Source organism: Ischnura elegans, chromosome 11 (genome assembly GCF_921293095.1).
Source record: "Ischnura elegans chromosome 11, ioIscEleg1.1, whole genome shotgun sequence".
NCBI classification, from domain to species: Eukaryota; Metazoa; Arthropoda; class Insecta; order Odonata; family Coenagrionidae; genus Ischnura; species Ischnura elegans.
Genome location: NC_060256.1, coordinates 35,263,220 through 35,290,918, shown reverse-complemented (window position 1 = coordinate 35,290,918; position 27,699 = coordinate 35,263,220). Strand labels below are relative to the sequence as shown.

Here is a 27,699-nt window from a genome sequence, read left to right as displayed (position 1 = left end):
AGCAGGGAAGGATTTCTCGAATATTATGAAGGTAAAAAATTTTTAATAATGGAGGTAAAAAAGTGATAGGTGGATTCGTTGTACAGGTAAGGAATTTTATAAAAAAGGAATCGCTAAGATAGTGAAAAGACGTAATCCGTTTAGGTGTAGAAGATTATGCAGCCGGTTTAACGACCACGAATATATCCTAGCCAGTGTTTTCAATAAGTAAATCCGCAATCATTAAACAGTGCCAACCCTTAATTTTTTTACTCGGAGGAAAATGAAAGTCTTTTTTCCTATTCATCAGTAAATTCATAAAATTTAACTCCGTGTAAAAATATAACACGTAACAGAGGCATGAGATGGGGATAGGTAATACACCCTCTCACCTTGGTGACATTTTCGCAGGCGACATGGGCGCCCCGTCGGCACCACTCGCACGTTGAGCACCAGTTCGACGAGGAGAACACCACTCGGACACCAACCTCGATGCCCGGACGCCTAGAAGCGATAACGTCACCCACAGCCTCGTGCCCAGGGACTCTATGAGACGAGGGGCAAAGAAATGAAATTAGTTATATACACAAAGAATTAATATATCTTGTCTTTTCGATAAAATAATTGTTCATTGTTTACATGAAATGATAGATATCTATATTTTTATTTTCTCTAGCCAACTTTTTGTAATACGTAGTATTTTTTCATCATTAGGGCTTAAGAAATTTGTAAACTAACACGCTCGCTTGACAATTGTCGCTTTTCTGGTCTTTTAATTTGTAAAATACTTCTTTTTATAGTAAATTTTTTTATATTTTACTTTATCATCTTTATCATTATAATTTAGTATATCTACAAATATTAGAGTAATTAAGTTCAATTAAGTTCAATCAATTAAGTTCAATTAAGTTAAATTAGAAAAAAAGTTATGGTGGAAGTTCGACATATGTAAATAAAAGATGGTAGCAATTTTTCAAAATATTTCTACAACATATTGTGGAAAAGTGCTACCATCGTTTATTAGACTAAATTAGCGTCATTGTGAAAAAATTAAGCACAGGCGCTCGGCGAAACATGGAAAGCCTTAACTTGAAAATATAGACGCATAAAACGTCCCTCTTGAACAAAACAGCAGGATTACCGTAAAATTCCCACAATGGCTCAAGCGCGCAGGTGAAAATGTAAGTACCTACTGGTGAAAAACATGCTCTTCTGCACCGCTTAGGAAAAATGTCATTTATTTCAATATAAATTTTAAAAAACAACCGGTCAATACAGAAATTCCATTGGTATCCTCAAGGGGACAGCATACAGGAGGCCCAATTCCATCTCATAGACGGCGGATTTCTGTTGCCACTTAAGTCGCATTTTAATCAGTTTCCAAAATTTTCCACGGCGCGGTGATGAGTGTAATGCGATCTACTTATTTCCAATAATTTGCATTGTCATGTTTTTAATAGCGAGGAATAGCATTTAAAAGTTATTAATTTGATTGACCAAATCATCTTGTATATAAATTTCGGTTAAAGCTCCTAATTATACCTTATTTCCCAGTGAAATTCGGTTCATTCTGTACGTCAACGACTGTCCACGACTTGAGTGGCGACTTTTTTAAACTCACTTAAATGCGCGGAGGATGACAACACATTTAGAGGCCTTCTTGAAGATGCGCTTTTGTAATGTTCGTGGGTATCCTTCGCACATACCCCGCGGGCAGATATATCGGCCGACTGTCGCGTAAAGGATGAATAGGGCACATCATTCCCGCTAGACCGGTCTTTTATTCGTAACGTATTACTTCTTTAAAAATTTGCTTTGTCATCTTGAAAATTTCGGGTCATACATAAGACAAAAGTACAAAATTAGACCTCAGTCAACATTTTCCTCCATATGGAACATGAAAAATTAGTTTTTGTTCTTAGAGCTAAAATTGTTCTACTTGGCCATCCAGTAAAATTTTGACAAGGGTTAACTCTGAATCCCCTAAAATTTTCACGGTGGAAGCGAAGCGAATACGAGTTATGCCTCGAGAGAAAAGACAAAAATCTGTATTTTCCCTAAGTGTAATTTCGATAAATAACTATGAGGTTTACAGCCGCATCGTGCTCTCCATTGTTGCCAAACTACCACTATGTTCCATTGCTACCAGGCTGCAAACCCGACAGCGATTAATCAAAATAAGACCGATCTAGACGGAGTGATGCGTTCTCTTAAGGAAGAAAACCATTGAAAATAAATAAAAATGTAAGTTTTAACGTGATAGTCTTCGCAAGAAAATAAATTTTTTTCTTGAATGTCCGGGGGAAGGTATATTTCACCTTCCTACGCTGGGTCCATTATCGACTCATGCTGACTCGAGGGCATCATTTCCACTCTCATAAACAGACCTTAACAACGGCTTGGAACTATAAATCAGCCTACGCACAATTAGGGGCCGGTAATTACGGAGAGCACGTCTCGTGTGTATGTGCCAAGGCTTTTGATGAAAGCCATGGCGAAAGAGGAGATGATTTATGCGATAAGGTACTCCAAAAGACGATTTTCTCAAGCACACCATCAAAACCACAATTTTTATGATGCATTTGGCGCTATGAATGACGGACGTATAAAATGTTTTTAAAAAACAATCCTTCAGATATCTAGCACTAGTAAAAAAAAACTAAATTCCAGTTCTTTCTGGAGTATGGTTCGCTAAAAAGTGAGCAAAAATGCACAATGAGTCGCAATAAAGTATTTAATATTATAAAAAAGTACTTGTCTATTTCCTCACTTATTTTTTCATTCCAACCAACCCAGATTTTGGCACATAATTTCATTTTCAAGGCATAATGATATAGTAAAATAATGATAATTTCACATGTCACTGCCACCTTGAAAATAGAATTACGTGCCAATACCTGGGTCGGTTAGAATGAATAAATAAGTGAGGAAATACCCTAGACAATTACATTTCATTCTTTTAAGTATCAAATATTTCCACCGAATAACGCCATAAACTGTATCTTTTACGCAATGAAGTAGGTGTTTCCATTCAATGTATCTCTGCAAAAAATTCCGTAATGTTCAATGTGATCTTTGTGAAAGTTACCACTGAGAAAAGGAACAGCCTTAGGAGTAAAAATACAAGTTGAAAAAATTAGCATCTGCGACTAGCCGATGGCATAACACTCATAGCAGAGACATAGAGACCTGAAGCAAATTATATTAACGATGGAAAAAACAATGACAAGCAGAAAATCAATAAAAAGAAAACTGAGGTATTAGCCTGCAGTAGCAGAGGAGATTCAACGATCAACGCGAAACGATAAGGAAACCATGACTTGAGGAGATGAAATATTTTTGGTACTTGAATAGCCTTTACACCACCGATAGACGAAGCAAGAAGAAATAGTTATAATATCCCATGTGAAGAGGGTATTCCTAATAAATAAGAGTCTCTTTACAGCAGGGAATATAATCGTTGAAGTAAGTGGGGTAATTCATTGGGAAGTCTTCCCATGTAATTCAAAATCTGTAATATTTTGTCTCCAAACTTGTCGCAACTAATGATCATTTCCAATGTTTTATTTACGTTATTTTTTAGTGTTTTGTGTTTGCTTACACCTTTCACTATAGCAGGGGCCATACTTCGTGTCCCAAGTGATGGGTAAATACACGAGTGTGACCCACGTTCGTTTCGAGTGGCAAAACAAAAAAATTGGCTAGCCTAGCACTAAGAAGTAAAAGACTCGGCCGTCACGGTGGAACGGAGACCTTTATCGGGCGGTGGAGCGCTACTTGCACTCATGCAGGATTTTAACCAGTCAAGCGATCACTTGTTTGGTGATTGTGCCGGCGCGCCGGTGATCCACAGTGGCAATGGCCTGCTGCTAACCGGCATTTTATCGGTGCTGGTGCGTGGTCGGTCAGTGTGCAAGCTCCAATGCCCTGCCGTTGCTCACTATTGGAATGTGGACGGCCGATATTTTACCTACAGTCCCAAATCGGTGTTTGCCGTCGGCTGTCCAAAACCTAAAAACCTCCGGCTGCTTCTTCCCGTCTCCCTGAGAATAACCAATAGGGTGGTTTCCTATTATTTTATATTGCCTAAATCGAAAGATTATTACTCCTGAAATACGTATTTCACGATTTTAGATTTTTAAATGACGATATCTATTTATCGCGATTAAATGAAAAGTGAAAATTTTCAAGCGCCTGAAAACGCGACTGCTAAGTATGAATGCTAGGAAAACCCCGTGTGACATCATTCTGGTTCTCACTGTCGCCGTGTGAGGTGACCTAGGGGCGAGGGTATGTGCGCCGCGGCGATGCAAGCTGCTAGCAGGTAGCGGAGTACCCTGCTAGCAGATAGCGCTTGGCTTAAATAAGGATTATTAATACCTTATCAAACGAAAGAAACTTTCCGACCATAGGCAGTTTTAATAGGTCATTATTAAGAGATGTTTCCCTGAGCTCTGTGACTCATGCATGCATTGGTAATCTCAGACGATGTAAAACTCCTATCTACTCGTATAAAACCTAGGTCCCTGTGACGTCACGTGGAGTGGCATCGCATGGGCGCCAATCTGGCCTTTTTCAAATGAGGATCAAATTGACCATTGCCATTCGTCTAAACCGGTATTTCTAAAACCAAATAATTTGTATAATATGAATACACTAATGGTGGGTAACGAATCGCAATCAATGCCTTTCGTTTTCTTTGATGAAGGAAACTACCCCCTATTTCTGGGGTCTATACACCACACAGAGCTTCTGAAGAATCTAGGGCGGGAAGGTAAGAAAAGGTTTTTCGAACTAGTGCGCAGGATCTATGAGGAGGGATATTGGCCGGAAGATTTCGTGAAGACGGTTTTAATTCCGCTTCCGAAAAAGAATAAAGCTGTGGAATGCGGAGATTATAGGACTATCAGCCTAATATCGCATGCGGCGAAAGTGGTGCTGAGGATATTGAACAGACGAATGGAGGCGAGGGCAAACGAGTATTTGGGCCAAGATCAATTTGGTTTCAGAAAAGGGAAGTCAACTCGTGATGCAATAGCAATATTGAGGTCCCTCGTCGAGAGGAACCTAGAATATGACCAGTACGTATATGCGTGTTTCGTGGATTTTGAGAAAGCGTTTGATAGGGTGAACTGGGTAAAGTTAATGGATATTCTCAAGAGAATGGGTGTAGATTGGAGGGATAGACGACTGATTCGTAATCTGTATATGGCCCAGACTGCGCAAGTAAGGATAGCGGACGGAGAATCTGGGTGGGCAAGCATTGGCCGAGGTGTGAGGCAAGGCTGTCCTCTATCACCGCTGCTCTTTAACGTGTACGCTGAAGAGATGGTAAGGGAAGCGTGGGATAAGTTAGAAGCTGGAATAAAAGTGGGAGGAATGATGTTCAAATCCGTGAGATTCGCGGATGATCAGGCGCTGATTAGCCAGTCAGCGAGGGGGCTTCAGGCTTTAGTGGATGCGTTATACGAGCGTTGCGAGGAGTATGGGATGAGGATTAATCGCAAGAAAACTAAGATTATGCGGTTTTGTAAAGCATCCCGAGCGAGGAATGTGAGTCTCAAGATAAAGGTGGGAGATGAAAAACTTGAGCAGGTTGAGCAATTCAACTATTTAGGCAGTACGTTAGAGGAAAACGGATACAGTAGTACGGACATCAGGAAGAGAATTGCATTAGCGAAGGAGGCGTTCATGAACAGGAAGGAGGTTCTTAGAGGATCGTTGTGTAAGAGTTTAAAGAAAAGGTTAGTGAAGAGTTTGATTTGGAGTGTAGCTCTCTACGGTGCGGAAACGTGGACACTGAGGAAAGAAGATGAGAGAAGATTGGAGGCATTCGAGATGTGGGTATGGAGAAGAATGGAGAGGGTGAAATGGACGGAGAGGAAAAGGAACGACGAAGTTCTGGATATGGTTGGCGAAGAGAGGCAGCTTTTAGATGAGATACGGAAGAGACAGAAGGTATGGATGGAGTTAGTGCTTAGCGGTGAGGGGATGTTGAAAATGGTGTTAGAGGGTAGAATGTTAGGGAAACGAGGGAGAGGAAGGAAAAGAAAAGGATTTTTAGATAGATTGAAAGAGAGTAGGCCTTACTGTGAGTTAAAGAAGGCAGTGCTGGAAGGAAAGGGAGGCTCCCAGATCACTTCTTGCGTACTCCATGGAAACCTACCTTAATCGGTAGAATACTATAATAATAATAATACACCACACACAGGTAAATCTAGGGGCGAGGGGGGAGAAGGTGCATGGCAGTGGTATACCTACGAGTACCCCCAGCTGTGGTAAGATTACCACGTCAGTGGTGCAGCGAGGGGGAGATTTGGGGGATAAACCCCTCCCCCCCCCAGAGCTCAGAGAAGTTTTTAAGTTTAATCCATTTTACTTAATTGGATTGATATTACTAATAGAATAGTGTAAGAATTGATAAAATATCCATCAGAAAGCCGTAAAATTCACTGTTTATCTTAAAATTCCGCAATTCATTAATCTCGCCCCTACCGCTTATCCTGGTGGATATTCCATACCCTCACATACCCCGGTATTAGTTGCACCTAAACCAGCCTTATTTCCTAGCTGCGCCCCTGTACCACGCCAAGGGTCAGGACATCTGGCCCCTGCACTTAGGCATACACCGATACCTCCACTGCACAAACCCTCAACAATTGCCCACCAAATCAAATCCGGTCATCTAGCAGCCCAACAATACGAATGCGCTCGGCTGGCAGTAGCCGGAGTATAACCGCTCACCTCCAATTCTCCAAGCTTCAGATGTGAGCATTTACGTTCCGGCTACTGCAAGCTGAGTGGATTCGTTATTGGGCTACTATATGAGCGGCTTTGATTTGGTAGGCGATTGTTGAGCGGTTTTGCAGTGGAGGTATCGACACAGTTATTTTTCACGTGAGACACAAGGCGAGAAGAGACGTAGGAAACATCTTTACCCTATCAGCCTATCTAATAACATCTGACAGGTTTCACATAACTTCTAACCCGTCCTACTTCTGCACAGGAAAGAAGCCTCCCAGCCATTCCACATTATGCTATTGACTCTGATTCGACATTCCTGCGACTAGTGGAGAGCTCCTATTTTTATGCTTGTATATTTACCTTCGAACAGATTGCCCTATTCCCCAAGAAAAAGTTACCAGCAAAGGAAACGAAACGTTGGGTGAAAAACCGAATAAGTACGCGAGGCACACCTAGAAAAACATCACCAACAACTACAAGGACCCGTGAGAGCTTCAGCCAAGTAATAGCTTCGGTTCAACACCACATTAGGATGTCGGTATCCTAAGGATTCATTACTTCTATTGGGTTATCCAACGAGGCTTGTGTATAGTGTATACTGTATGTCCTCTCCCTTTGCTCCCTTTATCATAATTAGTACTTGAAAGAGGGCTGGAACGGACATATGCAGTCGATAGAGACACGCGGACAGATAAGAGATGACTAAAAATGCGCTATCACAGTGTTTACCCGGCACGCGTTCGCGATACCACTCATGGAAAACGCGTATGGAATTACGAAACAAGGTAGGCCGTTCCAGTGTACAAAAATAAGCAAGTTCTGTGCATGACATCACTGAGCTCCCTATTTCGTCAGATGTTTCCTTGGAAAACATAGGATACGCGGAATACATGCGTGCATTTTGAATGGAACTTCACAAATAACTTGAAGCCGAACTGATGCTTGAGGGTAAACGATGAAAAAGTTATTAGTTTTTTTTATAGTATAAGCATTGTACGCTTATTGATTGTTGACAATAATAAAAGTTTCAAATTCTCAAACCTTCCGAGTATCTTTGTCCACAGCATTGTCATAAAGTGTAAGTCAACAATGTAAAAGATTTATATAGGCGATGCCGAAGAATTCTACGAAGTGAATGTTATGCGCAACCAGCGCAATAAATGAAGTCCTCCACCTGGGATACAATGCTATGAATTGAAGTAATTCCAGTTAGTCAGAAATTTCCTTATACCACAACAGAAAACTCCATATTTTTTAAATAGCTCATTCAATAAAGCGAACAGGAGCCCTAATATTAGCAAGGCAAGACTCGATGTAGAATGCCACTCCGCTAAAAAGAGCCTCTCCGACTACACGATTCAAATCAAATTTTCATTTTCTAAATTTTTAATGGTGGCCTTTTGGATAGAGCGCTTAGTCCCTGCTCGGAAGGTGCTAGATTCTAATCCCAGCACTTCGGACAAACCAAAAATCTTCGAAGAGGGAGGCTGTAAGGAGAAATGACGCGTGCCCCTAACGCGTGTTACTCACACGATTATGGCTCAGTACAGGTAGAGCCGTACCCTCACCTTTCCAAAGCAACCTTTAGGTTGAATCATTGGGTGAGTTGCGTCAATTCACAGAAAATACTTATCAAAAACACAGAGGAGTCCTACTAATCCCAACTAAATTGGGACATACCCTGTTCAGATTACTTGATTGTTCGGAAGAGCCTAAGTAATAGTTTTAAAAAATAGTTTGAAACGGATGAACGAATCAGAAGCGAACGCAGTGCACAAAACCGCATAACTGGACAAGAATGATGTCACCCTGCACCACCTTCAACGCACATACTGCTTACTAAAGGCCGTTTTACACCATGAATGATCATGCGAATGAGGCATAAATTGGGCATAATTAGGCCCGCGAAAAAAATTATGCGTGTCATTCATAACTTTGCCATCCCGTTCATCTCTATCGTAAATATTATATTGTAACATGTATGTCATGTTATATGATATTATACTATATAGTGAATAATTGTAGGCGAATCGGGTTGGTTTGGTGGCTACCCAGTGGGCTTGAGTTCAAATCCCGGCGGATGCAGAGGATTTTCAGGAACTACCCGATCCGTCCTTCAATGTTGTGTGGAAGACATTTCGAACCCAACACTCCGTCCGTCAGATGGGACGTTAAGCTTTCTCTCCAGCCTTTCTTCCAGGCACTTCCCTTGTGGCAAAAATGACCTTAGTTGTCGGTCGCCTCCCATAAATACTATACCATGAATAATTGTATAGCATATGAGAATAAATAGATAGCTCCCACCTCATCTCCACGCAACGGGCACTTTTGAAAGCCGATTTAAATGTGCCAAAAGAAGCAACAATAATTAAACTTCTACGGAAAGGACCGGAGCCTCCTCTATGAAGTTTCCTTAAAACAAATTCTTGAAATAACTATTTTTTCCACCATGTCCCCAATGCAAACCACGAAAAATCAGCGATCACCGAATTCATTTCACTTATCTCTCGAAAATTCAATTTTATCGAATTATTCAGCTTCCCACCCTATGTCATCCCGGAATTTACTGCTTGTAAATCAATTTATCATTTCCTCAGTGAACGGAGGACGATAGCGATGGCCAATATAGATAATCAACCACCTCCTCCTTCCAGCCATCGCGACTATCTACTACCCTAGCCTCTACTGCATGACCGTTTTCTTTAATCTATCTCCAAAGAAATGTTTAAAGTCCTAACGAAAGCTGACGAATTTCAATACGCTGAACAAAAGGGATGAAATGTGAGGATAAGGGAAAAGAACAGCAGGGACATTGAGCATTTGGCAGGGAGAATGCCGAGTCGAACTCACCATTCAACTCCCAATGGTTCATGGAACAATCAGTAGGCTCTCGAAATGTAGGTGAATATATAATCCCTCCATAATCCACCGTAACCCAATGCTACTAACAGTAACAGATTCATCGAAAGTATACGCAGGTATATCACGAATCTATATGCTATAAAACGCACAACCATTGGCGAATTTGGGGGGCACGTGACCCCCCCCCCCCCCCATACGCTTAAAAAGGAGACGAGAATTTAATACAAATATTAATAAAATTTATATTTTAAAATAAAAGTTATAAATATTTAAATATTAATAACTTTAATAATAAAATTAAGAGTGTATTTCGTAGAGTAGTTGTTGCATGTACTTTTTAATCCCAAATTTGAGAAGACCGTTTGCTCGCCAGACCCTGGTGACCCCCCGGAAAGAATCCTGGATCCACCCTTGTTTACAACTACTGACTGGTTGATTAATGTAAATGTTTGGGGTAAACGAGACGAGATACGACAAAAAGTCGTTGAATCGACCCCCTCTAAAATCGCCTGAAATCCTACGAAAAATTGTCGAAACATTAAACTTTATCTTTTAAAGTGTTTCCAACTGACTCTACTTTTTGGTGGAATTTGTGGGTCAAAAAATCGATATTTCAAAAACGTCATTTTCCGAATCTAGACCTCGTGGTGCGAAATCACTATTTGATGAATTATTATCTCAACGACGGAGGGATATACGGAGTTGCGTCATAGGGTTAACACGGAGTGATGCATTGTTGCGTCAAAGTGGTCAACATAAATTGTAAGAACAGGCAGAGTGATCAGAAAAGGCCGGACACCTTTTCCGGGGAGTCTCTATGGGGCAGAGCCCCCACAACGAGCCAAGGGAAGTATGTATTACAATATCCATTCAGCCATTAGAAGTACCGTCACCCATCGCGAATTGTTATCGATTTACAGAAGACTACGCTCGCGTGTCTGACAGCACAGCGATCCGAATTTAGAAAGCTATATCTAGAGCCTTTAGCCCTTACTTCTATTCGTGATGATCTATGAAATTCATGCATGGAGTACATTCTTTGAAACGAGGCCACTTTGTTAGCCGTTGGGCGCAGACTGCAGTCTCTTATAATCAAAAGGAAAATGTACATCGAATTACTACTACTACTTGTACATCGAATCTTCCCCCATCTTGAGGTACCGACTTATCAGAACCTCTTAGCATGAAAGACCTCTCAATCACGAATATTAACGTAGAGGATTATGCATTCGGTTGTTGGATGCGCTGTCTCTTACTACGCACTTAAGGGGATTCACATACGTCGCCACTCGCGTCCCTGACAACAGTGCGATCAGAATTTCGCGGAGAAAGAAGTTATAATTATGGCTTTCGACCGGGATGTATACTCCCTATGTAATGATCTACGAAAAACATTGCTTTTCAATGCTATTCCTCATGAGTGCAAATGCTCTATTGCAAAAATTAAGCAAAAATGGATCACACCGCACCCATCGCCGCAATACCGATATTTTTAATTGATAAAAATGCACGCTGAGTGGCAACAAAAAATCAAGATTCTACGAGCCGGACTGGGGCCTCCTTAATTTGGTCCCCTTCATGGCATATCTCAAAGCTGGTAGTGAAAATCACAACCTTTCGCCCGCTTGTGCTGCTCGCTTCTACCCACGACTCGAGGTAATCGGATTTGGTAAAATGGACTCTTTTTGCAACGCGATGTCGACAGCGATTTTAAATTTTTTGCAAATACTGTAACAACCGTGTGGCATTATATGGAAGTGAAATATGGATTCCGGGTCAAGAGGATAAAGAGACTGAATTCATTCGATCTACGGTGTTATAGACGAATGCTAAATATTAAGTGGAAAGATGTAATATCCACTGAAGAAATATTAAATCATGAGAGAGAAAGGAAGCATATTGGAATCGGTCGTAAAATAGAAGAGTCCAACTCATTCGGCATATAATGAGGCATAGAGGATCCTATTGACAATCCTATATGGAAATATATAATATTGATGGAAAATGGCCCAGAGGAAGTCCACGTATCCAGTTTATAGGCCAAAAATGAAGGATGTTATACGCAGAAGCTACTTGGAAATGAAGAGGAAGGCGGAGAGATGACAAAATGGATAGTGCAAACTATTCTAGCAGCTGTCTATTGAAAAATATCCTTCAAACAGGAGCAACCGTTTCCCGAGTCAAAAACAGTGTTTTTTCACACAGAGCCGAATTTAAAAAATTAATCCATGAATGAGATTCTGATAATATAAAGAAAGTATAGAAATAAATTTCCTTTCATTTCCTGATCCATTACTTTCGACCGATTTGGTAGTTACCGAGATACAACACTTCTTCTAACTAAGGTCTATAGACTGTTTGTCAGTAGTTCCAAATTTGCCCTCTGCGCAACATCATAAGCTTTTGCTAGAATTATACATAACTTGAATTCCGCTTACTATGGGATCGTAAAACCTAGCGCGCTGGCGCTACCTTACCACTCACGACAACCAATTGTGTACAGAGAATGTTATTTAGTTTCAAAATCGTTACCTCTGCTAATCGGTAAGTTTCATTAGAACTGTATGCTAACCACCTTTCTGAGTACATATGACCAAGAGCATTCAATATGGATGAGGATTAACCAAAAGAGAAGGCCATTGGATGGTATGATATGGTATCGTATTTATTCATGAATTATATTTAAATTATTATTCTCGGAATCTATCAATCAAAGATTCACAAATAAATGTTGTCATATTCCACACGATATTTATTGAAAACTTCACCGGTTTTGAGCGGTTGTTCTGTTACCTCTTGTAATGACCTGAAAACAGCGATGTAGCCAGGGGGGGAGGTCCGGGGATGTGGACCCCCTTTCTTCCCCCACCCCCCGAAAAATAAGAAAAAACTTAACTACACTGCTTCAGAAAATATAACAAAATATTTAAAAATCATAAATTTACAAAACATTTCTTTGAAAAATGAAGTTTTTTTCTATTAAGAAAAGTGTTAAAATTATTTTAATACCTTGTTTTTAAAAAATCCCCCCCCCCCCCCCGATTTTGGTCCCCTAGCCCCCGAACAAAATTACTGGGGTCCAGTTTTTAATAAATATTGTGTGGAATAAAACTACGTTTATTTTTATATTAAGTGAAATCGTGAACAATCGATTTATCAATGAACTATACCTCAATTTATGTGTGTGGTTCCTAGGATTGATGCATAGGCGGATTTAGGGGGGGGGGGCACGGGGGAACGTGGCCTCCCTCAAAAGCTTAAAAAATAGACGAGATTTTTAATACGGTTATCATTACATTCGTTTTATTTTGTGTATTACGGAGCAGGGGCGGATCCAGGATTTCTTTCTGGGGGGGCACAAGGATACCTCACAATACAAAACGAAATAAACGCAATGATAATTGGACCGTATTAAAAATCTTGCATATTTTTTAAGGGTCGGAGTTTATGTTACGGAGCCTCAGTCATTTAATTTCATACAAATTACTTTCATATCAAAATAAAGAGAATATTTTCTACAGTAATTGCTGTATTTAGTTTTTAATCTCAAATATGAGAAGTCCTGTAATACCCTTGTGCTCCCCCAGAAAAAAATCCTGGATCCGCCCCTAGATTGATGCATTCAGTCACCAAGGATCGCTGCGTTATTTTTTAGTCTCCACTGTATACGCGAGGTAGAGACGAGAGCGATTTCGTTTTATGGACGATAAAACCATAAATTCAGGCAACCAACTGTGACCGTAAACCGCGATCAAACGTTCAAAAAAGTACGTTTTACTGAGAGAAGGCAGCATTTCCGATCTTCAGACCATTCTTTGTTATTTCTACGTGTGCACCCATCGCTACTCCGTCCAATTTATTTGCTTTCCTTCGGAAGCAAAACAAAATGCAGGCCACGTACGGACGGAGTCTTTGAAGAGTGGTATGACTAGCGGCAGCCATCGGTACTAAACACCATCGTGAAATAAACTCGAAATTGCAAAACATTCGAGATCGTTGGAGGAGAGATTGGGTACTTACAGAGGCGAGAGAGACACCATGAAAACGACTGTATCAGCAGGGTTACGGAGCAAATACCAGTTTATTGAAAGAAATAGCTATTCAGGGTGTTTCAAGAGGAATCTGTAAGACTTCAGAATGTGGTAGGGGACATTATTTTAAGCATTTTTTGTCCATAAACATGGGGTCGCAACACCTTTGTTACTGAGCTTTGGTAACGCAAATCTTTTTAAGAATACACTTTGCAGTTACCATGAAAACGGTTTTTCTTCGGTATCCAGCCTTTTCGACATTTTATTTAATACCATGGATTTTAAGGATATTAACAATTAAGGTTAGACGAAAATGTGCGATCATAACTGTCTGAAACAATATATCTCAAAATGGGTGAGATTGGGCAATCGTATTGTCGATACCCGCTCAAAGCTCTCGTTTAATTAAACTCAAAGATTTAAACCTCAGGGAGCAATAGGGTGGTTTCCCATTATTTTTTATTATCTAAATCGAAAGATTATAACTCCTTGGGGTACGTATTTCACGCTTTTAGATTTTTAAATGAGGATATCTATTTTTCGCGATTAAATGAAAAGTGAAAATTTTCAAGCGCGCGAAAACGCGACGGCTAAGTATGAATGCTGGGAAAACTCCGTGTGACGTATTTCTGGTTCCAGCTGTCGCCGTTGAAGGTGACCTTGGGGCGAGGCTTAGAGCGCTGATACAACGCAGGCTGCTAGCAGGTACCACCTGGCTTAAATAAGGATTATTATTACCCTATCAAACAAAGGAAACTTTCCCAACTAAGGTAATTTTAATGGGCGATTATTAAGAGATGTTTCCTTGAGCTCTGTGCCTCGTGCATGCATCGGTAATCTCAGAGGATGTAAAACTCCTATCTACTCGTATAGAAACTAGGTCCCTGTGACGTCACGTGGAGTGGCATCGCATGGGCGCCAATCTGGCCTTTTTCAAATGAGGTTAAAATTGACCATTGCCATTCGTCTAAACTGGGATTTCTAAAACGAAATAATTTTTATATTATGAATACACTAATGGTGCGTAACGAATCGCAATCAATGCCTTTCGTTTTCTTTGATGAATGAAACTACCCTATTAGAATAAGATTCAAGTACCCATGCGTAATTGGCGGTGTTCATTGAAATATTTAGTACATATGATATGATACATCTGGTTTTTTAAATCATTTTCTGATCAAAGAGTGTCCCCAAGTGGTGAGCACCGCTTTTATCGTACTCTTATACATTCTGCGCTTGAACATAATCAGTTGTTTTTCATCTCTCTCTTGAATCTCGAGTATTGTTGATGACGAAAGATTCCAGTTTTGGTGTTATTCTACGATGAGTGGCCTTAAGACAGGTGAGCATCATTTATTGAACTATGTTTACCTTTATTTTACTACAATTTATTGAAATTATTTCAATACCATGACCTTATATAAAACGATATTCTGCAAGCATGCTTAAACTAATCCACATGCCTTTCCACTTCTTTAAAGATAGAATGAGAATAAAATGCCTAAGATCATACGAATAAGAAGGGGACAGTAAAATAACATCATGTAAGCCAGTGGCGTAACTATGGGGGATGAGGGGATTGATCCCCCCCGAAAGCCTCAGAAAATTGAATAGTATACTAATGTTTTCCCTGCCGTGATGATTTCCCGCAGAATTACGAGCGAAACACAAATTATAAGTGTTTAAAGGTGTAAAATGTATTTCCAGGCATGTCAGTTTGCAAAAATTTTCCCGTTTCCTCGAGGGGGAGTCGGGGTGCAGGGCCATTAAGTTCCCAGGTGTGGAGATGAAGTTTGCGCTTAAACAATAAAAATAATCGTAGTTTTTTAATCGACTACTTCAGATGGTCTTATTAGTAATGTTTTTCTTTCCAAATAATCCCTTTCCTATTCAAATCACTCGCTTTCTTTCGTAGGGTGGACTCTGCCCCCCAGAATACCCCGAAAAAGGCCTGCGGTCTGTTCTGGTTACTCTGCCAGTTTTTATAATTTTTGTCTCCCGTTTGCTCCTTAAAGATCATTCTTTTTCGGTGATATCTAATCCACTAAAATTGAATCCTAGGACTACCAAACAGTTCTTGGCTTCCAGGCTTTTCAACTGTTACAAGGTGTGGAGTGATGACTGCCAAAATGACTTCGGTGCCACTAACCCTTTAAAAACGGAAATAACTTAATAACTGATTTTTTATATATTTTTGCATAGCCTATTTATTTTACAACTAACTATGAGGTGTTATGAAAGAAAACCCGAGCAAACATTTTTAAATGCGTCTTCAATCATGTTCCCAAATGAAAACACACCACAAAATTTTGCCATTGCTTGAGAATTAAATATACACTCGACCAAAAACTAAGTTTAACAATGTCATATATGTATTGATCTTTTGAATAAATGAGGATTTGCTACTGGAAAGCGAGTGTAGGGGAAACTATCGAATAAACTGCATACTCACTACAGATGTGATGAAAATAACCAATTTTGAAAAGGTATAATTAACGACCAATGTATACACAAGTCATCCAATTCACTTAAAAAATACTTCTATGCTTTCTTTACATAACAAAAGCCATAAAAGTGATAACAGATAAGAAATATAATTTTCATGAACTTTTATAAATATGTTCCCAAATGGGAGGGCCGACTCCTGGAAATTACCTGCAAAACCCCGCAAATGTGTGCACGTGAACTTCTCGCGCCGCCCAAAGGCCGGCCTTCCATAGGAGAACCAATTTTCTATGGCAATATTGAAATTCCTCGAGCCGAAAAAGCCACCTACCTGGGCGTCATTCTGGACCAACGAATGAGGTAGAAGCAACATCTAACCTTTGCCACCGGGAAAACGATGGCAGCTGCTACTTCGCTTGGTCCCCTGCTCCACAAAAACTCCACACTTTCATTGCAAACGAAACTTATTCTTTACAAGGTTATGCTAAAGCGTTACTATCTTACTCTTCTCCGGTATGACTCATGGCGGCAAAAACTCATCTCAAAAAGAACCAAATCACCGAAAATAAAATCGTCAGAAAGATCGCTGGGGCTCCGTGGTTTTGTACGGAACAAAGACATCCAGAAAGACTCGAAAATTACCCCCATTCTTAAGTCTGGATTAATAACTTTTGAAAAATCTCTGGCATCGATGGACGATAGCTTGCTTCAAAATCTCTAGAACTATTCCCCTTTACCTTCTAAAACGCATTAAACCCCTAAATCTGCCCTCCTCCACCACTATATCCCCTCCCCTTAATTTATTCCTTACTGCCACACTGTGACTTACAAATGAATATCTAAAACTGACACGAAAATTCTTGCAACACACTGTTGACAGCCAAATTGGTTGGGAACAGTGACCAACAAAAAGGAAATCTCGGCGTAGCGTTCCCAAATGGGAAATTTGGACTGCAAACGGTTCAAGCCTCTCCACGATGTTCAGTTTCTTGATTAACGTCGATACATTGACCCCCCCCAAATTCCCCAAAAGAGTAGAGGAGGTTGGCAACACCGTAACAGAGAGATAATAGGGTAGTTTCCTTCATCAAAGAAAACGAAATGCATTGATTGCTATTCGTTACCCACCATTAGGGTTTTCATAATATACAAATTATTTGGTTTTAGAAATCCCAGTTCAGATGAATGGCAATGGTCAATCTTAACTGCATTTGAAAACGGCCAGATTGGCGCCAATGCGATTCCGCTCCACGTGACGTCAAAGGGGCCTAGTTTCTACACGAGAGGAGAGGAGTTTTACATCGTCTGAGATTACCAATGCATGCATGAGTCACAGAGCTCAGAGAAACATCTCTTAATAATCACTTATTAAAATTGTCTAAGGTCGGCAAGTTTCCTTCGTTTGATAAGGTAGTAATAATCCATATTTAAGCCAAGCGCTACCTGCTAGCAGGGTACTCTGCTACCTACTAGCAGCCTGCGTCATATCAGCACTCAAGCCTCGTCTCAAGGTCACCTCACGGGGCGGCAGCGGGAACCAGAAATACGTCACACGGACTTTTCCCATCATTCCTACTTAGCCGTCGCGTTTTCGCGCGCTTGAAAATTTTCGCTTTTCGTTTAGTTGCGAAAAATAGATATCGTCATTCGAAAATCTAAGAGCGTGAAATGCGTACTTCAGGAGTAACAATCTTTCGATTTAGGCAATAAAAAAATAATAGGAAACCACCCTATTTAGCGTTTAGCGTTCCGACAAAATTTCCAAGGGTTTCAGGCGATTTTATAGAGTGGGCTTATTCCATGACTTTTTGTCGTATCTCGTCTCGTTCACCTCAAGCATTAGTACTGGGTCTGTCAGTAAGTGATTGGAAGTGGATTTTATAGTATATCCAAAAATAGCAACTTTTCAGGAGAGCAAAAAAAAAGATTAATAATTTTACTTCTGTAAACTGAATTTTAAAACCAACAGTTCATAAAACTGAAAAAGCATTCCTTTTCAAACAAAGAGTTGTTTTTCGCTTGTATTTCATTTTTTTAATCCTATTACACTATGTTGAAGATACCTGTCCCAAACCGGTCGAATTTGAGATACGTGTTGTTAGAACTTAGCCATCGATATATATAAATGAGATGAAATTGCGAAGTAAACTCAGGAAGAGACGTCGACCACTCATCTCAATTCCAATACAATGAATCCGGAAGCCATCAGTTAGTACATCAGATAAATGGTAGATGGTGTCTATTACACGTTATTTTTTTCTATAGAAGCCAGAGACTCACAAAAAAAAGTCGTATTTGCCATCACTAGACTAGGGAACGAGCCCACTAATAGCCAGGAGACGTGACTTGAGTCACAGAGCAAGGCGAAATACGAGACATCCCACGCACTCCTCTCACGACAGAAGTAATTGTTCGAACAACGGTCAAATCAAGCAATTCAAAATTAACGCTGCACCATTTTTTCTGTGCCAGTCAGGCATGTAGCCAGAAGTTTGCTTCGGTTTGTGACGTGCGGCTTGCCGACACTAATAATTTTTTTTTTTTCAACTTTCGCGAATTGGAAATCGAGGGAGCGGGATAACCTAGTGGGTATACTGACCGAAGGTTACCGGGTTCAAATCCCGTATTAATCCTTTGGACAATCCGGACAAGTCCGAAGTGGTCCAGGGTAAGGAACCAATTTTTCGAGTGGGGTATTTTAAACCCCATGCGGCGCGTAGCAATAGCGTTCCTTAAAAAAATAATATTGACCGAAAAGTTCGTATAATCACACGTTAAGACTTAAGATACCTAGTTTATTACAAAATTCCAATTTCTCGAGGGGGCGTAATAGACCCCATACGGCGCGTAGCAACAGCGCACTTAAAAAAGAATATATTTATTGATTACTTTTAGAAATCGGTAATTTGTACTCCTGATAGATTACTTTTCCTGCGAGGTAACTGTAGTTGAACCCAGTTACTTTTTCTCAATTCTTTTAATGTTTTAACCTCTCGTCACGTTTGTCAAACGCAATTGGTTGAACTATTCCCTCTTATCCCCATTTCCCTTTTACCAACACTGGAGAAAACACATCCAAATAAGCTCTTATAAATTTTTTTTTTTTTAACCAGCCTTTATATTTAGATTACAGGGGATGAGCAACGTTTATATATGACACAAAGCAAAAAAACTCAGTGACCCCGAAAAACCAAAAGTGACGTATTAAAAAAGTCACTATATTTATTAAATTTTCAGTGAATGGTAAGCCCCCTATGTTTCAAAATGCCACCCCTATGCTTTTAAATGCCTACTATGTGGATATGCCTAAAGTGGATAACTTTTACTGTGGTCGCAAAACACGAAAATCGACCATTTGGAACTTCTTAGATCAAAAACATGTTTTGGGGGGCTATAGGTTGACTGGGGGGTGGTAAAAGGGGGGTTGGAGAGAAAAAGTTATATTTTCATGTATTGTCATCGGAAATGAAGAAGTGTGCAAAATTTCAGCGTTTTTGCTTCACAGGAAGTGAGTCAAATTTGAGTTACAAGATTTGTACCAGACAAACAGACAAACATACAGACACACAGACAGGTTGGTGAGTTGATATAAAGGCTGGAAAAACGAATGCAAAATCCTCTACTGCAACTTTCGTGACTCATTCATTGACAGAGAGGAATGGTATCCAAAGAGATTACGATAGGAAGTCAGTCTCACGGGAAGATTACTGGGACAAGCAGTGTCCTTTTGATTGAAAGGGATTGCCGGCTGCGCCCAATGCCGAACAAAGTGACCTCGATTGAAAGTAAAGTACTCCATGCATTGTCTCCGCGGGTTTCTTCAGTCCCTTACTCTCACGATAGCTGTGGGTACTTGAGTGACTCAGAAGCAAAGCCGTGGAGGGAGTAAAGAGACGGAAGGGGGGGGGGGCGAGGAAGCTATGTTGCGAACTTCCCTTTAGAGGTTGCAACACTACCACTCGACCGGTCTTTTCGGGGGAAAGCATTGTTCGTTTAAACATTAACTAACTCATTACTAACTTTGTGGTATTCCATTATACGTTTTCTTGGATGTTAACTATTACTTATACTACTTTTTTTTAAAGAGCGCGACCCCGGTTTCGATAAATTATCATCATCTTCATGCGCAATTAGATCATAATTTTCGCCTGAAGATTATGATAATTCATCGAAACCCGGGTCGCCCTCTTTAAAAAAGAGGTGGTAAAAGTAATAGTGTAACATCCAAGAAAACTTATAGTTCGTTTAATCTCATCTTCAAATTTTCAGGGTATGGCATCCATAGCCGAGAATACAATGATTTGAAGAAGACTCTGATAGGTAAGGAAAGGACAATTACCACATATCAGCTGAAAATAATCAACGAAAATAAGAACAAGATAATATTTTGCAGCAAAATAGAGTAATTTGGGACAAAAATTTAACTAGTAAAAAACATTAAAGTAAAGACGTGAAAGGGTTTCGCTTACTAGAAAGCCGAATGGACGATGCATGAATGGGATAGTATGGATGGAAAATTAGTCAAATATCAACTGAAAATCAATGAAAACAAAAACAAGATATTACTTTGGAGCAAAATAGAGGAGACAGGAACTTACATTAAACTAGGAAAGCAAAAGCTTGAAGAGGTGAAAGAGTTTTGCTACCTAAGAGGCCGAATTACCCACGACGGACGAAGCAAGAAAAAGTAGTGAGTAGAATAGTACAGGCGAAGAGAGTATTCTAAAAATAATGAATCTAACTATTGCTGAGAATACAAGTATAAAAGTAAGAAAAGAATTCATCAGATGCATACATATGAAGCATGTTTCTCTATGGAAGCTTGGCTTGGAAGCTGACATGTGCATAGAAGCTACGAGTGGTAGCATTCGAACTGGTGCCACCGGAAAATGATGAAGATGAAATGGATCGACCGAGTAAGTATTAAGGAAGTTCTTAGAATAGGGGGGACGCAGGGGGCGCAGTTGTTGACCAGTGATGATGACATTAAAATTATTAGTTCCTTAAAAAAATTATCAAGTTTGCAAGAGAAAGCGATAGCAGGCCAATAAGTTTTAGGTAGGTTCTTGAACATATTTAAATTATTACACCTTACTTGGAAGAAAATGTATACGTTTATAATAAAATTTTATAAAAATTCTTTCGTACAAATTAAGACTACGTTTAGTTTTTAGACTTATTTTCCTTTTGAATATACTAATTTTGAGTAATTTTCTATCACGTAATTCTGACAAAACGTAAAATAAAACTCAATTGATACATTTCGCTCATCCGTGAAATTAAAAAAGGTCCATCCATCTTCCCACAAGGAGAAGACATGCAATGAAGGGCTCTTACGCTGCTCTTACGCTGTATATACATTTTCGTTTCCACCCACAGGTTCCAGAAGAAAAATGCAGTTTTATGTGACCGTTCCCTTTTTAGCCTAATGAACCTGATTCTGGGAGTTCAACCACGAGCAGTCCCACGGCATGCCCATGGGTTGGCAGAATCAGACGATCTTTCGAATACAATAAGCCGTAGGCCAGTAAAAATACAAAACATATACAATATGTCCTTCCGTTACATAGTACAAATACAATGTATGCTTCTATTTCTTATTTTGGCCAGGCCAAAATATACAACAATAGCATATATCATTGGACTTTATAAAAGACTCATGAGTTCCAAAATATTGTCAATGTTTTATTTTAACATTCGGTACTCCCCACTGATTCCATCACTTCACAGAGTTACAGTTTTTTTTCTTTTATCATCTCGCTCCGATGTAATTAGAAGACTATCTCTGGTGTACTTGGCGCACGATAAGTTCTCCACACGCCCGTGGTTATCTCCCCGGCAACGTAATCGAGGCAGCATTTTGCACGCGTACATTCTAGTCCCCCCACGAGCATTACCATTAAAACCATTTCTTCTTGACGTAGGATGGGCTCATAATAACTTTAAATTTGAAAGTAAAATGAAAATTGGCCTCAGTGGCCTGATGAATAAGGCATCGGTCTCCAAACCCGGGGGGTTTCGAGTCCTTCCTGAGGTAATTGCTTCTCCGATCTCGGTGGCAGCGGTGTAAAGTCCTCGCCTATACCAAACAAGAGGGCGCGGGTTCGAGTCCCGCCTGGGTAGGTTGTCCCTATCCAGAGCATGGATGTCCGTGTACGTTTAAATGTTAACTAGTCTAAAAAGTCCCGAAGTGTACGGCCAATATAAAAGGCCTTTTTCGGTGGTACGGTTAATAATAACTTTAAAAAATGAAAATCTGACGGGGGGAAATTGTCTTTAATTTTCGATGGGTCCCAGGGCTCCCATCTTTCTAAAGAAAGGGGAGATTAAAAAGGAGTACGAAATACGAAATGACCTCATAGCGAATGTGTATGCGATTTTAGACGACGCATCACTCCCGCTCAATTGGTCTTTTTTCGGCGCTTGTTACTTGTTTAAATCTAAATCTATCGTCTTAAAATTTTATCTCAGTATCTTCACCAATAATGTTATTTAAGACAAAAGCAGATTTTGAACCAGGTATAATCCATATAACGTGAGCGTTAAGTAAGACCAAATAATACAAAGAGACTTTTTCAATGAGTAGGCCATGCTTCTTAGTATGTTTCCAGCCAAATTTACACAACTTTGAGCATTTATCCAAACCCGGGGGGTTTCGAGTCCCTCCTGAGGTAATTGCTTCTCCGATCTCGGTGGCAGCGGTGTAAAGTTCTCGCCAATACCAAACAAGAGGGCGCGGGTTCGAGTCCCGCCTGGGTAGGTTGTCCCTACCCAGAGCATGGATGTCCGTGTACGTTTAAATGTTAACTAGTCTAAAAAGTCCCGAAGTGTACGGCCAATATAAAAGGCCTTTTTCGGTGGTACGGTTAATAATAACTTTAAAAAATAAAAATCTGACGGGGGGAAATTGTCTTTAATTTTCGATGGGTCCCAGGGCTCCCATCTTTCTAAAGAAAGGGGAGATTAAAAAGGAGTACGAAATACGAAATGACCTCATAGCGAATGTGTATGCGATTTTAGAAGACGCATCACTCCCGATCAATTGGCCTTTTTCGGCGCTTGTTACTTGTTTAAATCTAAAGCTATCGTCTTAAAATTTTATCTCAGTATCTTCACCAATAATGTTATTTAAGACAAAAGCCGATTTTGAACCAGGTATAATCCATACAACGTGAGCGTTAAGTAAGACCAAATAATATAAGCTCTTATAAAAATTTTTTTTTTTAAAACCAGCCTTTATATTTAGATTACAGGGGATGAGCAACGTTTATATATGACACAAAGCAAAAAAACTCAGTGACCCCGAAAAACCAAAAGTGACGTATTAAAAAAGTCACTATATTTATTAAATTTTCAGTGAATGGTAAGCCCCCTATGTTTCAAAATGCCACCCCTATGCTTTTAAATGCCTACTATGTGGATATGCCTAAAGTGGATAACTTTTACTGTGGTCGCAAAACACGAAAATCGACCATTTGGAACTTCTTAGATCAAAAACATGTTTTGGCGGGCTATAGGTTGACTGGGGGGTGGTAAAAGGGGGGTTGGAGAGAAAAAGTTATATTTTCATGTATTGTCATCGGAAATGAAGAAGTGTGCAAAATTTCAGCGTTTTTGCTTCACAGGAAGTGAGTCAAATTTGAGTTACAAGATTTGTACCAGACAAACAGACAGGTTGGTGAGTTGATATAAAGGCTGGAACAAAGAGACTTTTTCAATGAGTAGGCCATGCTTCTTAGTAAGTTTCCAGCCAAATTTACCCAACTTTGAGCACTTATGTTTACGCCAAATTTATAAGAGCGCATGACTGCAATATGCACAGGAGTAAATTAGAGCTGTTGAGTTGTCCAGTGTTTTGTGAATAATTGACATTCCACCCAAATAGTAGCCTGCGAGAAATTGCTTCCAGCCATTGCATGGAAGGCCGACAGCTTCGCTTCATGTGTGACGCTGGTAGTTTGAGCAAACTCCAAATGATTTGGAGCTTTTCTTACTGCAATGTTGATACCAATATTTTGCCCATTGAGAGGAAGTACATAAGGCCAGTGGCGCAACGAGGGGGGTTTGGGGGATAAAACCCCCCCAGAGCTGAGAGAAACTTTTAAGTTTATCCATTTTACTTAATTTGATTAATATATCTACTTAAAAAAGAGTGTAATAATTAATAAAATATCCCTCAGAAAGCCATAAAACTCACCATTTTGAACCATTTATCTTAAAAATTCTCTGGGGGAGGGCCCCCGCACCATCCGCTTATCCTGGCGGGTATACCGCACACAGCCCAGGTCTACTTGCGCCTAACCCCCCCCCCCCCTAGCCTTAATTCGTAGCTGCGCCCCTGCCACAGAGTAGGGATATATCTACTCTGTGCCCCTGCATAATGCCCCAGTCTTTGTCCCGTTGAACAGAATATACGTTGTCAGATTGGGCACAGTTAATTCTGTTTTCAAAAATGTCCGCAGTACGGCGGTGAGCGCAGAGTGATCCACTTCTTCCCAATATTTGCAAATTAGTATATATATTTCCTTTGGCGAGGAACAGCATTGAAAAGTTATGAATTAGATAGATTATATCGTCACAAATATAAATTTTTGTCAACAGCCTAAACCATAGGTTTTTCCCCAAATATTCGGATCGATTTGCCTGTACTGGAGAATCCTCGCATTAAATATTCACGATTTGTCCCTTGCTACGCATCGACTGTTTACAAGATCGTAGTGGTCACGAAAGTGATTAAGAGAAAACAAATGAGGTACTCACAGCGCGCACTCGTCGTGAGCGTCTTCGGAAATGAATCGCCGGACGTCGGAGGCGCAGAGGCCGGCGAGCCGCACCCGCACCAACACCTCAGACGGCGCCAACTCCTTCAGCCGAACCCGGCAATTCTCCACCACGAAGCTCGGACGCCGCGCTGCGCCCACGAACAAAAGACAGGTGGCCTGCGTTGGCAAAGGCGGTTGCTGCACCATCCTGCTATCCAAAGCGAAGATATCCTAATCTGCTGTGCACCTACTGAACACAAGCTGGAGCGGTCGCTTCTCCACCAGGTGTTGCACTTCCTAGAGGGAATGGGAATTTCACTTTTGGTGGAGAGGGTGGTCAGTGTACACCGATATTATTGTGGTCACTCACTCGGCGACCAATATCAGGTCCTCGTGGTCAATGCAACCGCAAGAAAGTCACCCCACGGACGTGAGCACACCTCTATGGTAAATTCTCGTGCACACAACCCTCGTACTCCCAACTAGGTCGATATGAGATATTCGACCGCGAACAAAACACCAACAACTCCTGGCTGGTTCCGTTTCGTCAAAATAACTCCGTGCTTGACCCACGAGAGTCACTGAAGGAGAAGTTCTTTTTTAAATATTGGCTGTGAATAGTAAACTTCTATTTTGCTGCGCAAAGAATTTTAAGTTTTTCCTGCTTTTGCCGTCATCAGTACTTTAACGAGACTAGAAAATCAACGCAGTGGGTGAAATTGGCTTCGCTAATTTTAGGGTATCATTCTATGAAATTGTTCCTCGTCGTCATTTTCTCGACTCGGCCTCGCAAAGAGCACTTGTCAACTCGGGACATAATTTTACCTTTGAAGGGGGGCCACAACACCACCATAAGCGGTAGATCAAGGCAGGATATTAGCAAAGGAATAAGTAACATGATTGTCAAATTACGATGAGAGACTTTTTTACACCAGAGAAAACCCTCGTCAGCGCCTCCTGTTTATATTTCAACTCAGTAGACGATGGTGCACTTCTTGATCCTCGTTCTCATAAACCTCATACAAGGGTCGACACGCGATAATACCACACAAAAAAATCACCCACAAATCGAAGCTGACCTCGTTTCAGTAACTACGCACTATTTATGGAATGTCAAAAGACACCATGTTCCTTGTGGTTGCAAAGTTGAGGTGCAATGTACATGCAAAGAGCGCCCCCGAAGTATATAACGTTAATTTAGAACTTTCATTCAGCACAAGCCCTAATTAATATTGCTATGGGTATTAATATTCTCGGGTAAAATTGGCCGACACGTCCATTGACACATTCCCATTCGACACGATCTTTCGATTACGTACATCACATAGTAAAAGATTTAACAACTGATGAACGATAATCTTCAACCTTCGTCTGGAAATTGTTGACGACTAAAAATATCAAATTCCACAAATTACATGAAGGTAATACTGAGCACTTAATCTAAGGAAATATGACATGTGATCGCGCTCCTCGAGAAAGGTCAATGAGAGAACCGCTCTCGTGACCGGTTCACCAGCGACTGGAGCAGTTCACGTGGACCCAGCCGCAGCCTCCTCCGTGCATCGGCACTGAATGATGCGAGAAATCGATAGAAGCTCCTCCCCTCCTCTTCATAGCGTTGATGACGACAGCATTCGTTCTCGCGACAAATATTCACGGAGAAACGCACTTCAAGTCAAGAGGGCCGAGTACCAATCGGGAAGAGCGAGAAAGAGCACTTGACTGCGCACTCAACGGGTTGAGGTGATATACATCGCGACTCGGCACCAATGGTGCTGATTCCCCTCGCCGCTGAACGCACCCAGTCGATCGGAAAAGAGGCGATTTCCGTCGCAATTCGAGATTTCGATATGAAACGGCGATCGCTATTTAATGGGGGTGTTTTCGAACCTACTGAGCTACCGAATCAAATTTTTTTAAACTGCTATTCACGCATGTGCAGTCCACCTTAAAGTTCAAATCAGCAGAAGCAAACAACAGTAAACGATTGTGCAAATTATTTGTACTGCGGTTTACTTTGGCACGGTCGCATACGTCGTGAGCTACTGTACTAAATCTGAATCACCGATTGACGCTGCATTAAGGCAACGGATAGCGGAGCTGCATGTGAGATAAAGGTATGCAGAAATACCAAGCTCTGCCCGACAACGCGACGAGTGTGAGGGGGAAATGAGTCCATAAATCGCCGCTCCAACACCGCGTATTCCCCGCCAGCGAACGTTTAAAACCTACTGAGTTCTCAGCGGGGAAGTTGCATAGCGAGCAGTTGTTGACCTGGAGCGGCGAGTAAGGTGATTCAGAGATGACTTGTATTCACGCGGTAGAGCGAGAGAGGTGGTCCGGCGGGCGAGAGGCGACTCGTCCCTGCAACAGATGCGCTCGAGGACTCTCTCCTTATCTCGATATTGCTTTCGGAAGCGGGGAATAAATCGTGGGAGTTAGCAAGAATGAAGGAACGGCAGCAGAAGCCTTTCACTGCCCGCCTGCACTGCAGATAGGCGGGCCCAATCCGACGGGCGATATCACTCTGAAGTTCCTCTACTCACCCACCAATTTACTTGTTGCTGTCTTCGCGAAGGAAGGGCGGTCGACTGAGGATGGGGAGGGGAGGCTTTTCGGGAGAACGACGTCACTTCCGCTGTCTCGCCGCCGTGGCTACGACGGCGGCAGCACGGCAGCGTCCTTGCGTTTGGGGTTTCAGCCGCGCCGAGCCGCCAGCAGCGTCGAAAGTTGATAACGGTGGGAACTTCGAATCGATGCAAAAAAGAGATCTGTGTTGCGTGTTATAACAAAGGAACGACCTCATGATACATTATAATCCAGAGCCAGGGCCTGTTATAGACATTTTTCTAGTGTAAGCAAATTACATTCCGACC

General features: G+C 40.9%; 1 protein-coding gene across 2 annotated transcripts in view; it reads right to left on the bottom strand.

The window, feature by feature from the left end:
• The window catches only part of LOC124168041 (medium chain reductase/dehydrogenase ucsI-like), a 44,085-nt gene extending 16,617 nt beyond the window's left edge, over nucleotides 1–27,468 (bottom strand). Inside the window, exons 1-3 of one of the 2 annotated variants that reach the window (XM_046546140.1) lie at nucleotides 27,370–27,468; nucleotides 24,822–25,120; nucleotides 372–525 (exon numbers count right to left, since the gene is read on the bottom strand). In XM_046546140.1, coding sequence (XP_046402096.1) covers nucleotides 372–525; nucleotides 24,822–25,030 — 363 coding nt within the window. In that variant the 5' untranslated portion in view covers nucleotides 25,031–25,120; nucleotides 27,370–27,468. The other variant, XM_046546139.1, reaches the window with a different exon arrangement.
• Nucleotides 27,469–27,699: the final 231 nt, after the last annotated feature.